Source organism: Meriones unguiculatus, chromosome 17 (genome assembly GCF_030254825.1).
Source record: "Meriones unguiculatus strain TT.TT164.6M chromosome 17, Bangor_MerUng_6.1, whole genome shotgun sequence".
Lineage (NCBI taxonomy): Eukaryota > Metazoa > Chordata > Mammalia > Rodentia > Muridae > Meriones > Meriones unguiculatus.
Window position 1 is genome coordinate 16,369,125 of NC_083364.1, and position 12,992 is coordinate 16,382,116.

General features: G+C 56.2%; 1 protein-coding gene across 1 annotated transcript; it reads right to left on the reverse strand.

The window, feature by feature from the left end:
- Positions 1 to 2: 2 nt before the first annotated feature.
- On the reverse strand, positions 3 to 9,806 carry Polrmt (RNA polymerase mitochondrial). The gene is given in 22 exon segments (XM_021641867.2): positions 3 to 113; positions 201 to 277; positions 358 to 449; positions 550 to 622; positions 1,091 to 1,189; positions 1,306 to 1,358; positions 1,453 to 1,566; positions 1,652 to 1,738; positions 1,879 to 2,058; positions 2,177 to 2,299; positions 2,519 to 2,641; positions 2,957 to 3,400; positions 3,402 to 3,746; positions 4,021 to 4,242; positions 4,463 to 4,633; positions 4,835 to 4,999; positions 5,121 to 5,270; positions 5,949 to 6,135; positions 6,219 to 6,349; positions 7,243 to 7,772; positions 8,741 to 8,839; positions 9,664 to 9,806. Coding segments are annotated over 22 exon segments (3,603 nt in total). The 5' UTR covers positions 9,752 to 9,806; the 3' UTR covers positions 3 to 63.
- Positions 9,807 to 12,992: the final 3,186 nt, after the last annotated feature.

Below are 12,992 nucleotides of genomic sequence, written 5' to 3' on the forward strand. Positions count from 1 at the left end.
GGTGGGTGGACGCAGACTGATTTATTTACACTCTGCACAGGTCTAGGGACAGCACCGCGAGGGTCAGCTGAAGAAGTAGGTGGATCGCATCACCTGTTCCAGATTGAAGATGCCTGTGGAATGAAAGAGCACGGAGCTAGGCTCTGGGCCACCGCCGCGCCCTCGAGGGCCAGTGCGCGCGCCCCGCTTAGAGCCCTTACCTTTCACTGGCAAGGACTGCAGCGTATCCTGCAGCTTGGTGATCAGCACACGGTCTGCGGGTTTCAGGGACCTGATGCTGCAAACAGGGCGGGGTAGACCTCAGTGGGGCGCGGGCGGCAGGCGGGGCACCGGGCCACCAGGACAGGGGCGGCTCACCTGGAGTCCGAGCAGAAGCGCTCGTCCAGGAACACGGAAAGGTCCTCCAGGATGGGCTGGCTGTGCAGGCGCACGAACTGCTCGCGGCACACCTGCGGGGTGGCAGGCCCCAGTCAGACATGCCAGGGTCTCCGGGGGTTCAGGCCCCACCTTCTACTGGCGGGGTCCCCGGGGGTCAGGGAGCAGACACACCTCGTTCATCACTGGGATGTCAGTGGCGTGCGTCCAGAAGCAGTCGTGCACAGAGACGAAGGTCAGGCCCTTCCTGGACAGGGAGATCCCAAATGAGGCGGCTGCCTGTCCCCCTGCTGCCCTCAACTTCATTCTGACGGGTGCCCTGTGTGTTTGCCCCGGGCCGACCCCACCCCTGGGCACGCTGCCAGGGCTCCCTGCCCATCCAGGTTCCCCAGTGTCCTCGCAGTAGATAGTCAAGGAGAAGATGCCCTACAACCCCTTGGACAACTGCTGGGTCTTGGGGTAGTAAACTGAGCCCCCCATCCCAGCTCAGTCCAGTGGCAGGTCTGTGCCAAGGACCCCGCGGCCTCACAGCATACCCCACCCTGCCCTGCCCCTCATGGGCAGCGTCCACCCAGTAGGCCGGACCTCACCGTCACTGTCCTACCGTGCCCCTGTATCCCCAGAGAGCAAAGCAGGGCTGGCATGTCCCGGGCAGCTAAACGTCACAGGCCGAGTGCCCACACAGCCCAGGCCCTCTGCGGACCCCAGGGCTCACCTGTAGCAGTGCAGGGCAGTCAGCATCATGTGGGAGGAGTCCAGGGAGTGGATGAAATTGGGCGGGAAGCCGTTCTTCTGCTTCAGAGTGTTGGGCTTCCTGTGGAGCCAGGAGTTCAAGGCCCAGTCCCCTTCTGACCCCGCACCCTACCCGCCCCTCCTTCCTGCTCTCCCCTCCTCTCTCCTCCCTTCCCCTCCCTGCAGTCCAAGACTCACTGGGTGCCGTCCACCGAGCTGGTGAAGGTGATGGTCTGGATGCCGCCTTTTATCTGCAGACCCGGGGTGGGGGTAGGTGCGTGAGTCCAGCCCTGGGCAGGGAGGAAGGGAGGGGAAGGGAGGGGAGGGGAGGGCATCTCCAAGTACCTGGAACTTGACCTCCCGGTGATAGGGCTGTATGATGGGGATGCCCAGGGGCGTGACCCACTCCACGGGCCAGCCCGCGTGAGAGATGAGGTTGGCGCTCTCGGTGAGCCATTGCTGTAGGTGTGACAATACACCTGGTTGCGTGGGTGGACCACGGGGTGGAGGGCCCCCCGCTGGGAGGGGACGGGCGGGGACGCACCTGAATGGCCCGCGTGCTGGAGAACATCTCCTGAAGACTTTTGAAGACCTGGTGCACGAGGTAGTGGGAGGCCTCCCAGACAAACTCCTGTGGGGGCCAGGCGGGGGACAGGAGCGGCGGGTGAGCGGGGCGGCACACCCACCCTCGCTGTGCCCCACAGCCAGAGGGCGGGCTCAGGGCCCCCGCTGAGGGGAGCCACACTCTGGTGGGGCCGGCAGGCTGCACACCTGGGGGAAGTCATTGAGCTCGCGCAGGCGCTTCTCTATCTGCATGCGCCCGCCGTAGCGCGTGACCCCGTACACCACGGTCATCACCGTCTGCTTCACCACCTTGCGGCTGATGAAGCCCTCCAGCACCTGGGCCACCTGCAGGCCCTTCTTGGCGTCCTGCTGGCGGAACTCCTCCACCTGGATGGGGCGAGGGGACAGGGAAGCCCTGTGACGCCAGTCCCCGACTAGGACCCCCATCCAGGCACTGCAGGAAAGCAACCCCCGGTGGGGACAGGAGGCGCGCCCCGGCACCTACCTGTGCTGCCACCTCCCTGTACACGTCTTGGGGTATGTCGGAGGGCTTTAGGTTGACTGAGGCGGCGCCTGCGCTGTCCCGGCCCAGTGCCGCATAATGCTGCAAGCCGTTGCAGGAGCCATCCTGGCCACAAGGGGTGCCCGTGAGCTGAGCCCAAGCCACCCAGTGCAGGTCACCCCTGGAAGTGCCCGTCCCACTGCCTGGGGCCCAGCCGCTCTCACAGGGCCCCAGGAGGCCAGTCCCACTGGGCAATCCCAGTTTTGCGTTAAGAGGCTACTGCAAATGCCAGCTCCTAGGGCATCTCAGGGACAGCCCCCATGGGCACGCCCCTCGCCCACTCACCTGGTGAACTGGCAGGTGGGAGATGTAGGCAGCGGGGTCCGGGGACCGGACTGCTTTTGCCACCTCCATGCAGCAGGCCAGGGTCTGCCAGGGCTCATCAGCTTCCATCCACCACTTTCGGCCCTTTAGAAGGGAGGACCCGTGGCCTCAGAGTCAGCACGAGCTGGCTCGGGTGACACGGGGATGCGGGGACACAAGGCAAGCTTGCGTGATATACAGAGGTGAAGAGGGCTGCTCGGGTGGCAGCTGGCAGCGGCTGCTGCGTTAGGGTACCGATGGCGTTGAGAGGAGACATGGCGGGCAGAAGGGATGTGAGCAGCTGAGGTCAAGGGTTGAGAGCGTCTGAGGGAGGAAGCCCAAGCCAGAATGGACAAGCTGGGAGGAACAGAGAAAGAGAGGAGGGGGGGCAGCCAGGGAGAGGAGCGCGTGACTCCCTACCGTCATGGGGTTGTCTGCAGAGTCCAAGATGTCCTCCATGATCTCGTCTGCGAAGGCTACGCGCATGCTCAGCGAATCGCGCTTCTTGAGGCCAGTTAGGTTGACCAGATGGATCTTGAGCCACTCCAGGCCTTTCGGACCCAATGGTTTGCCCTCAGCAAATTCCAACAGCGCCCGTGCCAGGTCACTGCCCAAGTGGTTGAAGTGCGGCGGGCAGGGGTAGGTGCGGCCACGGAAGTCCATGTTGTGCGGCAGCCAGAAGATGCTATGGCGCAGGTGCTGTGCAAGCGACAGGCGGTACAGGGCCTCGCTGCGCAGGCTGTGCATCTCCCGGGCCGTCTTGAGGCAGCGCGCCAGCTCCTTCCGCAGATCGGCTTTGTGCACAGGCGTGGAGTACGGCGGCGGGTCCTGCTGCACAGGCAGTGGCGCCTCCGAGCGCGGGGGGCGGCACGCCCAGGCGCGCGCAGCCCTTGTCTCTGAAGATCTGCAGCACCAAGTCCAGCACGCGCCCGTTGACACGCCAGGCGCAGTTCCCCAGCTGCGTGAGCGCATCCAGGGCACCATGCAGCTGCGCAGGGGGGCAGCCGTCCAGGAGGCGCTGGTGCTGCGTGGAACCCTCCACCGTGCGCATCAGTTTGGGGGAGCTCAGCAGGTAGGCGCCATTGTATGGCGATGTCCAGGGCCGCGGCGGGCACAGCATAGGCACTTCTGTGGTCTCGAAGATCAGTGTGGGCTCCGCTGCTGTCTCCAGCAGCTGAGCGAAGACTGGGTGAGGCTTGAGCATGCCCACCTGGGGGAGATGGAAGACACAAAAGCCATGGCCAAGAGGCTGCACGCCGGGGCCCCTCTGCCGCCACACTGAAAACCCAGAGCCCCGGACTAATGTCGCCCACCCCTCCCGCTCTTCACACACATCCCAGCACAGATGGGGCTGGCGGGGCAGCGCTGCCCAGGGTGGTCAGCGCCCCACAGAATGGCACGGCCATGCTGCCCTGTGTCCTCCAGCTCCATTCAGTTCCTCAGGACGGGAGGGGCCCACCCTGGCGCCGGTCCTGTGGGCTCACCTGGCGGTAGCTCCGGAAGGAATAGACATGGTAGAGCACGGGGATGAGGCGGTGGGAACCCTTCGGAGACACCAGGCTGCGTGGCATCTGTACCGCCTGCACCAACAGCTCGGCCAGCTGCTTGCCCAGCTGGAGCAGCACTGCCAGGGACCAGGGCTGCTGCGGTGGCGCCTCCTGGGGGCCCAGTGATTCCCAGTACACCCGGGGGAGGCTGGGCGCCACCTGCAGGGAGAGCCGGTCAGGAGGGCCGCAGGGCTGCCCACACTTCCCAGAGGAGGGAACTGGGGCAAAGATGGACTGATGGAGCTGGGGGCAGGGGCGCCTGAGGAGTGTGAGGGGGGAGGGATGCCGGTGGAGCGCGCTGGGAGCGGAGCGAGGCGCACAGGGCCGGGATGGCTCCCAGGGAGGCGGCCGGGCCGGCAGGAAGCCTGCCCCACTCTACCTGCGTGTCGGAAGCCAGCAGCCGGAGGTACTGTGAGTACTGCTGCTGCAGCTTCTGCAGTTGGTCGCTGGCCTGCTTCTGCTTCACCAAATACCGGTTTAACACCCGAAGGCCCAGGTTGTGGGCCAGGTATAGGAGGGGCTCGCCCTGCGCTGGCAGTACTTGCAGAACCTGGGAAGCCAGAGGAAGCCAAGCTGTGGCTGCCTGAGCGCGGCTGCCTGCCCTCCACCCGGGGGCCTTCGCCCGGGGCCTCCCGCCCTCCGCCCGGGGCGGCCTGCCTGAGCACGGCCCCCGGCCCTCCGCCCAGGGGCCCACCCACCCTCCGCCCATCCTCCGCCCGCCCTCCGCCCGGGGCCGCCGGCCCTGGCCCACCTGCATCAGCATGCTCACATACTCCCCTTCGCTGAGCAGGCACAGGAAGGGGTAGAGCGAGGGCTGGCCTTCATGCGCCTGGTGGGCCGTGGTGGCCTTGGTCTGCTGCAGCACCCGCAGCAGCTCCACTTCCCACTGCTTCCGCAGCGCCTGCAGGGTCTTCCGCTGTGGGAGAGCTACTGTCACTACGCCGAGCTCAGAGTCCCCCCCCCAGACCCCAACTGGGGTCACAGCTCCAAACTCTGTAGGCTAGGACAGGCGCAGTGGCCTCAGGGTGAGCCCTTACCGCCTCAATGACCTCCTTGGTCATTACTGGGGGCTTCTCCACCGACTGGACAGAGACGTGGGTGCTCAGCTCCACATTCAGCTGCTGGTGGAAGAGCTCCTGCAGGGTGTCCAGGGGCAGGTGCAGCTTCGGGTAGGACACGGGACCCTCCTGCTGGCCACAGGCAGGCAGTGAGGCTGGGTACGGGAGACAGACCACCCTGCCCTGGCAAGGAGCCTCCTCACGGACTGTCAAACATGTGCCCACTCAAAGTAGAGACCCACAGCACTAAGAATGAAAGTGAGCGTACTCGCCCGGCGTGGCGGCGCAGGTCTTGTATTCCCAGCATTTGGGGAGGCAGAGGCAGGCGGATCTCTGTGAGTTCAAGGCCAGCCTGATCTACAAAGCAAGTCCAGGCCAAGGCTACACAGAGAAACCCTGCCTTGAAAAAAAAATAATAAAGAAAGAAAACGTGTGTACTCAGCAGCTTGACAGACACCTGACAGCCAACAACCAGGAGGAATCGCCCAGTGTCCATGGGTAGGTGATACACACACAGAAGGCCCCCCTGCAATACTATTGAGCCATGAATGGGAGCAAGGCTCCAACATATACCACGGCATGTAGGGACCATGAGGACACTGTAATCAGAGAGTCAGACACAAAAGGCCACACAGTAAGGGGTTCCGTCATAGGAAATGTCCAGAGCAGGAGAAGCAAGAGGAAGTAGATTTGTGAATGCTCATCTGTAAAGGCACAAACCCACAGCGTGGTGCGCCTGCAGTTCAGCCTTCCGGGTGCAGGGGACAGAAATGGGGCTGTCGCAGCAGCTTCATGCCTAGGGCTCACCTTGGCATACACCTCCCTGAGCAGCGTGGACGTATTGACTGGGTTTGGGGCCTGCGGCGGTGGACTGAAGGCAGGCTCAGCTCTGACCACTGCTCTCAGGACCGCGGCCCGATCCTCCTCCTCCAGGGCCAGGTCGGTGAAGAGCAGCTGGGGCTGGAAGCCTTCTGCCCTCATCTGCTTCAGACACCTGAGGAAATGTAAGGTAAACTCAGCACTCGAGAGGGCAGGGCCCCAAGGGGGCGGGGCCACCCCAGCATCTTCCCGGCCCACCTCTCGATGGTGCGGACGTCCTGGTCCCTGCGTCCCATGCACTGGAGCGCGGCTGCATAGGACCACAGGTCTGGGGAGAAGCCAGCATCCTTCACCATGAGGAACACATATACTAGCTCCTTGAAAGAGCCCTGGGGACAAGGGGTGGTGGGTGAGGGCCAAGAACGGCCAACAGCCACCCTCTGTGTGCCCAGAAACCCAGCCTTCGCCTCAGTGATGTGGGAGGGAGTCTGGCAGTAGGTGGGACCACAGGGTATCCTTCTGACAGATGCTACATCACTGGAGAGCGAACCAGAACCTCATGCAGGCCAGGCATGTGCTCTACCTCCGAGCTTACACCTTCTGGATTTGTGTGTTATTGTGGACTTGTTTTTTGTTTTTTTGCTGTTTGTTGAGACAGAGTCTCACTGTGTAGCCTTTAGCTGGCCTGGAACTCACTATGTTGATCATGCTCACCTCCAACTCGGAGGAGGTCTGCCTCCTGTCCTTCTTTTCTCAATGCTATTTTGTTTTTCTCTCTTTGAAATAGGATCTTGCTCTTTTTCCCAGGCAGACTGACATTCTTCTATCCTGCTAAGATACTGGGGAAGAAACTGAGGACATGGACCTCTCACAGCACTCCCGAATTTCAACCAAAGGGATTTATGAAAAAGAGCAAGTTCCCCGCCCTAGAGTGTGGAATGTGTCCCCCAAGGTTCAGGGGCCACTGGGACAGCAAGGACAGTCCTGTTCAGGAGACTTAAAAGTCCTGCACAGAACTAAGCTAAGGCCTTCCTAATCTCTTGTTACTGGAAGCACAGGGCAGGACACGGGATTTTACCGTGTGGACCAGGCTGGCCTTGAACTCAGAGATCCACCTGCATCTGCCTCCTGAGTGCTGGAATTAAAGGTGCACTCCTGGATCTTCTGGGTTCAGGGTTTTTTTTTTTTTGTTTTTGTTTGTTTGTTTTAAGGGAAGAACATTTTCAATTTGAAAAACCTGAAGGGATTTCTCTGGCAGAAGGCAGGAACTGAGGGCTCTCACCTTGCGGGCCCAGGCTAGCATCACGGCGTTATACATGTCCAGCGTGAGCAGCAGCCTTTTGTCTCGGTGGGCGTGGTGAGAGGCCAGCACGTGGTAGGCGAGGGGCAGATGGCCGGTGCAGGCACAACACTTGAAGAAAGTCAGCAACTTCTGCTGGAGGATCAGGATCTGAGGCTCCATTACCTTGCTCTTCATCCAGGCCTTGGGTTCTGCAGGGTGGGAGCCGAACTTCCTCAGAGCGGCCCACAGAGTCCGGGCCAGCTGCTTTTCCTCGTCTGGCCCCTTACTGATGTGTGGCAGGTAGCTGGCCAGCTTCCCGCTCCAGATCACAGGCTCCCTTTCAAAGCCAACGGTTTGCTTCTCGTAGTCAAAAAATTTCTCCTGGCGCTTCTGCTTCACACGTTTCTCACACTCCAGCTTCTTCGCCCAGCGGCTGCTGTGGCTCTGTGGATGCTGGTCAGTCTTCACCTCCTTCACCCCCACTTCAGACGTGCTCTCTGCCTGTAGCTGCCGCACCCGAGCCTCCAGCACTGCAGACAGCAGAGGGGAGGACAGGGACCACGCCTGCATCTCAGGATACTCTCGGCCTAGACCCCAGGGCCATCCCAAACTCTTTCTCCCGGACATCATACCCTTGGCTCTGCCGGCCAAACCTCCTGCTCACCCTCCTTCGTACCTCCCAGCCTTAAGGGCTCCCACAGCAGGGCCTCTGCACACACTGGCACTGGCCAGCATATAGTAATTTGCTGTTTCTGATATACGCACACACTTGATACACCTTGGTAGAGACACAGCAAACATCCCTGGCTCATTACCATAAGTAAGCTGATCATACACATACATTTTCTCCAAAACACACTACTCAGTGGTCCACTGCTACATAGCTTTTGGAAGTGACCGAGCTAGCACATAAAAAGGCCAAAGCCTGGCCAGGATCACAGCATACAAACAGCCACAGTTCCAAAGGCGGGCAGTGGTGGAACATACCTCTAATCCCAGCACTCCAGAAGCAGAGGCAGGCAGATCACTGAGTTCAAAGCCAGCCTGTGCTACAAAGCAGCCAGGGCTAGCTACCCTGTCTCAAAAAACCAATAAGGAAACAGAGAGACAGAGACAGACTAGGTTTCAACTGCACCTCGACTGTACAGAACTCAACCTGGAGACTCTCCTCCCTCAGCAGGGACCATTCCAGCAAATGTACTTCAGGTGTTTGTTCAGGTTTAATTTGGGGGTTTTAACTGTCTTGCTGGAAGTAAGAGTCCCATGTGGGAATCTGGGGCTCACGGAATGGAATTATAACAGCTCTCAGAACCAACACACAGCACACAAGAGGACCCAACATACCGCAAATCAGACATGGGGCCAGCGCTGCCTGCCCATGGGAGTCTGCACCACATTCCACACATTACCCTGGTGTGGTCAAGTACAGTGCAGAGGCCACTCCCTCACGACCTCACTGTAAGGAGCACAGACTGGAAGGGCCAGGATGCCAACTCACCTTCCAGCAGCTCAGCATGGCCCCACTCTTTCTGCACAACTTGCTCACAAGGACTGGCAGCAGAGCGTCTTCGTAAGCTGCAGAGGCTCCCAAGGATCCCTGGAAAGAAACATGAAGAATGAGAATACAGAAGCAGGCAGGTGGGCACCAGGGCATGCACATTTACCACTCCAGCACTCTGGAGGCTGAGGCTGGAGGTTCTCCAGCTGGAGTCCAACCTGGGCTTCACAGTGAGTTCCAGGTCAGCCTAGGATAGTGCGAAATCCTGCCTCAAACTTTGCTCATGCCCAGAAGGAAATGGCATTAAAAGCCAAGGACACAGCCGGGCACGGTCCCACGCCTGTAATCCCAGCACTCAGAGAGGCAGAGGCAGGTGGATCTCTGTGAGTTCGAGGACAGCCTGGTCTACAAATCGAGTCCAGAACAGCCAAGGCTACACAGTAAAACTCTGTCTTAGGAAAAAAAAAAGAAAAAAAAAAAAAAAAAAAAAAAAAGACAAGGATAGCCAGGCATGCTGGTACAAGCCCGTGATCCCCGCACTCAGGAGGCTGGAAGCAGTACGGCATGTGCTCGAATCCAGCATCCCTCCTCCAAAAAAAATCAAGGCCCAGGAAAATACAAGTTCAAGGGCAGACCAGGCCTGAGCTTCCGTTGTCGTGATGCAGGATCCAGCGGGACTCTAAACTAAAAGTAGCCGAAGGTCAAAGTCAAAATCCGTGTCCTCGACGTGGGTCAGAGGGCTACAAAAGTACGCAAGTGTTAAAAGTCTAAGTGCCCTGCGATTCCCCTCGAGAGACGGTGCCAACTAGTGCCCCAGCTAACCGGGGTTCCAGAAACTCCTCCATAGGTCAAAGAGCAAAGGTTGCCGGTGACCGGATTCCAAGGAGGGAAAGATCGCAGCCCTGGGTCTGACACCGCTTTACCTTCCTCCAAAGCATGGCAACGGCGCCCAGGGAAGTGCAGCGACCGGCCGAGCCCCGCTGCGCCTCGCGTCCAGCACAGCGCCGACATGCCGCCCGCTGCCCGCACTGCGCACGCGCGCACCACCAGATGGGAATTGTAGTTCTGCGACTGCCGGAAGCGTACATAGGGTTGGCCCCCGCGAAACCAGCCGAAGTAAAACTACAACTCCCATGAGTCAGCGCAACGTGTATTGGCAAAAGAGCATGCGCAGAAATACTCTTTTGATTCGTTCTTTTAATATCGAAGTTCTTTGAGTCTTTGAGTTTTTTTTTTTTACTTTCTTATCTGCTTGATTGGTTTCTGCTTAATTTTATTTGTTGTTTCTGTATATATAAACATATACCACATGTATTATATATACATAATATATGTGTATATGTAGATACGCACACATACTTTTTTTTTTTTTTTTACACTGAGTCTCACTATGTAACCATGACTGTCCTGGAATTCGCTGTATTTGGACCCGGATGTCCTTGAACTCACAGAGATCTGCCTCCTCTGCCTCCATAGTGCCCTATCTCAATTTTGTTTTTTCTCTTCCTTCCTTCCTTCCTTCCTTCCTTCCTTCCTTCCTTCCTTCTGTTAGTTTATATGTTTTTCAAGACAGGGTTTCTCTGTGTAGCCTTGGCTGAACTATTTTTTCTTTTCCTTTATCCTTTTGTGTGTGTGTGTGTGCAAATGGAATACAGGGCCTTAGAAAGATGCAAAAGAAGTGTAACTAGTCCCTATTCTTTCGTCCATCCATCCATCCATCCATTCAGAGTCCCATGTAGCTCAGGCTGGCCTCCAATTTAGAAGTATAAGGGCTAACCTTGACGTCTTGACGTCCTGCCGTCCTGTCTCCACCTCCCCAGTGAGGGACCTGCACTAGCATAGCAGGTCTGATTTAACTGGTGCAGTTAAATGCTACTAAGCCACCCACTGAGCCACAGCAACACACAATCGCCCCCAACCACTCACTTCCTTTTTTTCTGAGAAAAGATCTCATACAGCCCAGATTGACTTCAAAACTTCCTAAGCAGCTGAAGATGACCTTGAGTCCCTGATCCTCCTGCCTCTCACTCAGGAGTGCACTATCATGCCCTAGCATTTTCTCTTTGAGACAGTCTTGCTAAATTGTCCAGGCTGGTCTTGAAGTAATTCTCCAGCCTGGACAATGCTCTCCCGGAATGGCTGACGTTCCCTCTTTCTCTGTATTAGGATTACCACTGTCCAGAGCTCATCAGTAAGAGCAGAACATGGTGCCATGGATTTATCATTTCAGCCCTCTGAAGGCTGAGGAACAAGGATTAAAATTCAAAGTAAATAGCCTGGAACATCTAAAACCTTGTCTAAATCAGACAAACAGATAGACAGACAGACACACACTGAGAGGGAGCTGCGTGTGGTGGTCTACATCTTTAATCCCAGCAATTGGGAGGCAGAGGTAGGTAGATCTCTCAGCTCAAGGCCAACATGGTCTACAGAGTGAGTTCCAGGACAGCAGGGAGAAAAACCAAAATAAGTAACTAAATACATCTCTAAAGTCTCTTTGGGGGTGGGAAGATGGCGCAGTAGTTTAGAGCTCCGGTTGTTCTCAGCATCCACATGGAAGCTCACAACCGTAACTCCAGTTCCAGGAAACCCAATGCCCTCACACAGACATACATGCAGGAAAACTTGTAGTGACATTTTTTGAGAATTTTGGATATATTTTTTTTTCAAGACAGGGTTTCTCACAGCGAGGCAAAGGTGGTGCACACCTTTTATCCCAGGCAGAGGCAGGTGGATCTCTGTGAGTTCAAGGCCAGCCTACTCCATATAGTGAGTTCCAGGACAGCCAGGGCTGCTACATACAGAAACTCTGTCTCAAACAAACAAACAAAGAAACAAACAAACCCCCAGAAATCTTTTATTTTAATCCCAGGTGTGGAGTTATGGAGCTGTTTCACACTGTCTGCAGAAGTTGACTATGATTTGCCTTTATGCTCTAGCAGATGCGTGGTTTTGCCAACTGCAGATAATTTTTGTGATTGCGTGATGTTTGGAATTCTGGGAACTTGAGAGGGGAGGTAGGTAGGGTGGTTGCGGTCTGTTAGAAGCCATGGTCAAAGAAGAAACAAAAGAAAAGAAATTAGACTCAGGAATCTTCCCCCCCCCCCTTTCCTTGGTTTTCTCCTAGCTAGTGATAGGGGGTGAAATGACAGAGGGGGTGGATAAGGGTCTGAAAAAGAAGAATCCACAAAATAGCAAAGACTGGCTACAAGTGGCACTCAACAGGGGGCTCAATAAAGGAACAAAAATGGGAAATTTTATTTCAAATGCCGTAGGTAATGGTGGGGGATGAAGGACTGAATGTTTTTCAAGAGGCAAAAAATGCGTTGCAGCTACTAATGCTGGAATAGCCCCTGCTGGGCCCAGAGGGGATTTCCTGTTCTGTTCTGTTTTGTTTTGTTTTGCTTCTTCTTATATTTTAAATTGCAAGGGGAATGAATATAGTAAGGGACCAATTGTTAGGTGAAGAACAGTACTCTGATATATAAGAACAGATTCAAAATGTCCAGTGCGTTAACTGTGAGACATACTGTACTTTTGCTGAAAAAGTGAATGAGCCATTTTAGAGGCAATGGTTTTCCTAAATCTTTTTTTTTTTTTTTTTTGAAAGTCATTAGGTAATACAGGATTTGGTCCGTGTGTATGTCTGCAGACCAGAAGAGGGCATAAAATTTCATTATAGATGTTTGTGAAACTCCATGTGGGTGCTGGAAATTGAACTTAGGACCTTTAGGAAGGACAGTCAGCGCTCTTAACCTCTGAGGCATCTCTCCAGCCACCAGTTTTCCTAACTCTTAACCAGAAAGAACACATAGGTTCCCCAGGTGCGTGTATGCAATGTGCCAAAGGCCCAGGAGAACAGATCTCTGGCTCAGATCTCTGAAGCAAAAATTACCAGCCCTTTCAGTCAAGGAGTACCATGCACACCGAAAAAGCCCCACTTCGTGTTGGAGATTCCCTGCATGCTCCTGAAGGCAGTGCTGCTCTAGATTTGGCCACAGATACACATGTACTCCATTCCCCAAAACTCAGCGTTACAAAGTAACCACTGGGGCCTTATGGTCCTTTGTCCTGAGGAACAGTAGGGATGATCTTGGGAAGGAGTGGATTGTCTTCCCAAGGATTCATTGTGTATCTAGGAAGTATAGATGAAGATTTCAGAGAAGAAATTAAAACTATGTCCTTTGTGAAAAGAGAGATGCAATTTAACACAGGTGATAGCATTGCTCAGCTGCTACTGTTTCCCCACATC